Source organism: Aplysia californica, unplaced genomic scaffold (assembly GCF_000002075.1).
Source record: "Aplysia californica isolate F4 #8 unplaced genomic scaffold, AplCal3.0 scaffold00016, whole genome shotgun sequence".
NCBI classification, from domain to species: domain Eukaryota; kingdom Metazoa; phylum Mollusca; class Gastropoda; order Aplysiida; family Aplysiidae; genus Aplysia; species Aplysia californica.
The window spans coordinates 446,677-450,598 of NW_004797286.1; the positions used below are offsets into that span (position 1 = coordinate 446,677).

Consider the following 3,922-nt stretch of genomic DNA (forward strand, 5'->3'; position numbering starts at 1 on the left):
AGGAGGGGGACAATATTTCCGCTGATACACGGATCAGTTCGGACAATTATTTACAAGTTTTATCTGTGATGGGTACGTTTTCTGCCGCCTTTCAATTAATGATAATGCAATAGACTAAGAACGTGAGAGAAAAAAAAGGAGAGACAATAATACATAGCTATTTCAGTCCACCAATACAATACCCCAAAGCTCTGAAGGAGAGACCAAGTGCAAAGTATGTATGTGGAAAAAAGACAAGTTTGGAATTTTAAAAAAATACAAAACAAAACATAAATAGAAGTATGTTCGACTCTGATGTCAAATAATAAAAGTTTCATCAACTGTAAGAAATAAAAGTAAAATTACTCTCGTAGATTCCATATCACACAGGCTCATTATATACTAGTAGATCTAATTTGTTTTAATTATTTTATTGAAAAAGAAAAAAAAATAAAGATTTTGTTCTTAACACGAAAATAACCCACTGAATTATCCGCCTCCATGCAGGGTTTTTTGGGAAGAACAACAAAGAAGCTCTTCTTGTCGAACAGATGGTGAACCTCATCCAGGACTTCATACAAGTATCGGTTGTGATTGAAGAACAGCAGGACCAAAAGAAAAAGGTTGGTGCTTATCTCAAATCAATCACTCAATCGACTCTGTTGCCTTTTTTTTTCTACAGTAGATGTAGGCAACAAATTTCAAGCTTTGGAAAACATTACTAAATCGGAAGAACTATGGAGGAAAATGAAAGACTCAATAATGGAAGCTGTGGAAGAAAATAACCCTCCGAAAGCTAAAAAAGCTAATAAAAATGGATGCCCCAGGACATATTAAAACTAATGGAAGAGAGAAGAAAGGCAAAATCAAATGTGGAAAAGTACAACATCTTAAACAGGGAAATAAAGAAAAAATGTAGCGAAGCAAAAGAAACACAGATAAATGATCAGTGTCAACAAATAGAGAAGAACCAAAACAAAGACAGCAAATACCTGCATTCCAAAATCAAAGAGGTAAGTGGGACAAAAGGATGCTCAAATACAGGATGCATAAGATCAAAAGGAGGAGATATTTTAATGGACAACATGGATGTCTTAAACAGATGGTGAGAATACATAGAAGAACTTTTCAAAGATAATAGAGGATAAAAGCCGGTAAAAAAGAATGAAATAAATGGACCACCAATACTGAAATCTGAAGTACAAGCTGCCATTAGGAAAATGAAACAAGGAAAAGCCACAGGGCCAGATAATATTCCAGTTAAAGTAATAGTTGCGCTTGAAGAACTAGGCACTGAAATAACAACAAGGCTCCTAAATGCTATTTATGACAAAGGTGAGATCCCAGAAGATATTATGATGAAGTCAGTTTTTATAACTTTACATAAAACACCAGGTGCCACTGAGTGTGATATACATAGAACAATTAGCCTTATGAGTCATTTTACAAAAATATTGTTGCGAGTAATAATGGGAAGATGGAGAAGAAGTGTAAGACCAGAGATATCTAAAACGCAGTTTGGTTTTGTTCTTGACAAGGGCACCAGAAATGCTATATTCACCTTAACGATGTTAATGGAAATTCGTATTGAAGCTTAGAAAGATCTGTATTTATGCTTCATAGATTATTCAAAGGCGTTCGATAGAGTTGAACATGATGAGCTATTTAAAATACTTAAAAAGATAGACATAGATGGAAAAGATCTAAGAAGTATCAGGAATTTGTACTGGGACCAAAACGCTGCTGTACGAATTAACGGAGAATACTGTGAATATAAGCAGATTAGGCAAGGAGTGAGGCAAGGATGTGTTCTGTCACCAGACCTCTTTAACATGTACAGTGAAACAATCCTTAGAAACATAGAAGAATGACCAGGTTTCAAAGTAAATGGAGAAAAATTATTAACAGCAGGTATGCAGATGACACAGTTTTGATAGCAGGCTCAGAAAATGACCTTCAATTGCTTCAAGACACTGTTGTAGCAGAAAGTGAACGTGAAGGATTAGTGTTAAATGTAAAGAAAACAGAATACATGGTAATATCCAAAAAAAGCAGCAAAGCCTTGTTGTAATCTCATTAATAAAGGTGAAAAGATCAAACAAGTTCAACAGTTTAAATATCTAGGATATATGATAACATTTAATGCCACAAGGTCCACAGAAATAAGACGGAGAATTACAATGGCTAAGGCTAGTTTCAATAAAATAAGCCCAATCCTGAAAAATAGAAACATCTCAATGAACACCAAAATGAAAGTTCTAAAATGTTATGTTGGGTCAACCCTTCTGTATGACTTTGAATGCTGGACAATCATTAAAGACAGTGAAAATAAAATAGAAGCAACATAAATGTGGTTTCTTAGGGGACTGCTAAGAGTATCGTGGAAGGAAAAGAAATCAAATGTGGTAGTGCTTGATGAAGCACACGTGGGACGCTCAATGTTAAAAACAATCGGGAAACGACAAATGCAGTTTTTGGGACACATAAATAGACAGAAGGGTCTTGGACATCAAGCTCTCACTGGCAAAATTGAGGGCAAGCGAGTCAGGGGAAAGCCCAGAACAACATACTTTGGGAACCTAAACAAATGGGTAACTGGGAAAGATCAGGGAAACGTGGCTTTTTAGAGCATCCGAGCAAAAGAAGAATGGAGAACGGTGATCGCCGATGTCTGTCGCAGATCTGGCACTGGATGATGATGACGATGAGTAAGCGTTTTACGACACTTGCAACACAATTAGGTCATATTAGTGACGAAGATTAAAGATGTTACAAACAAGACACAAAGAAAAGAAGGAGAGATAAGGATGATAGATTAGATTCTTGCTCGGAAAGAAGGAGCAGACCACACCAGAGCATGCGCGAACTACCCTCAATTTTTCGTATCTGAGTTATTGAGACTACCATACAAAGACGCAGTGGCGGTGGGTAGTGAAGGGCTCACGGGCTTGAGCCCCTACCCCCTCCCCACCCACCACCCCCAACTCTATCCCAAAGTAAATGAAAGTTTCTCCTTAATGAAATAAGTTGTTGAAACCGTTATGACCGCTCGCAATGAACACAGAGTGATCAACTCGGCGCCTTGCTCGCTTATCCAATCAATGTTGTCCCCGCTTACAACTATAGTAACCCAGCAGCCAATCAAATGTCTTTAGGGCTCAGCAAAGGTGAGCCCTTTACCCACAGCCCGTCCTTAACGAAACTCTTCTTATAAAAAGGTAGAAGACTGGGAAAAAATAACACTGTACCGAGGGCTCACGCTCTCCTAGCCCTGACAATGGGGTGAAAGTTTACGACACACTTTCCCCCCCCACTGACACAGATATCTATGTGCTCATTGGTTCTTTGTTGGGTGCGTTCAACTTTCTCGACTACACGGCCTAATCCAGCTCATAGAAGTATTATGTTTGAAGTGTTGTGTGTGCATGTTTGTGTTCGTGCCGCTGAGATTTAAAAGTTATAAATCAGGTCGAACTATTTGTAAGGCAACTTTTTCATCACACGAAAACTAATTGGAGGAAATTTGGTGGTGAATCGGCTTCGTCCCCACCATCAACAAGAATTTAACTAAGAACAAAGAGATGGAAAACAAAGGCAACTCTTCGTTCTCAAACTGCCGTGGCTCACCGTAACTATAGAAAAATCATCACTGTTTTGTTCTTATTGCTTGCTATTTGGTGGTAAAGAACTGGAAGCAACCTAAGCCCCACCAAAATTTTGGTCCACCCACCGCCACTGCAAAGACGATGGCCTGACATGGCTTTCTCCTGACTTTCTCTTGCCCGAAAGGTTCCATGACTGCCCTAACTCAATCCTGCTCTTGCTCCATCGTAGTCGGTAGTTACTCCACATTCTGTTCTAATCCATACCCCTATTTCTTCCTTCCCCAACTCTGTTCTTTTGTTTTAAAAAAAGGTCATATTTTCCTCACCCCTTCTCTCTC

At 38.6% G+C, this 3,922-nt stretch overlaps 1 protein-coding gene across 1 annotated transcript in view; it reads left to right on the top strand.

Moving 5' to 3' along the window:
• The window catches only part of LOC101858823 (hematopoietic prostaglandin D synthase), a 6,306-nt gene extending 5,602 nt beyond the window's left edge, over positions 1–704 (top strand). The window contains exon 4 of the mRNA XM_005090362.3: positions 487–704. Coding sequence (XP_005090419.1) covers positions 487–704 — 218 coding nt within the window. The remainder of the gene's footprint in view (positions 1–486) is intronic.
• Positions 705–3,922: the final 3,218 nt, after the last annotated feature.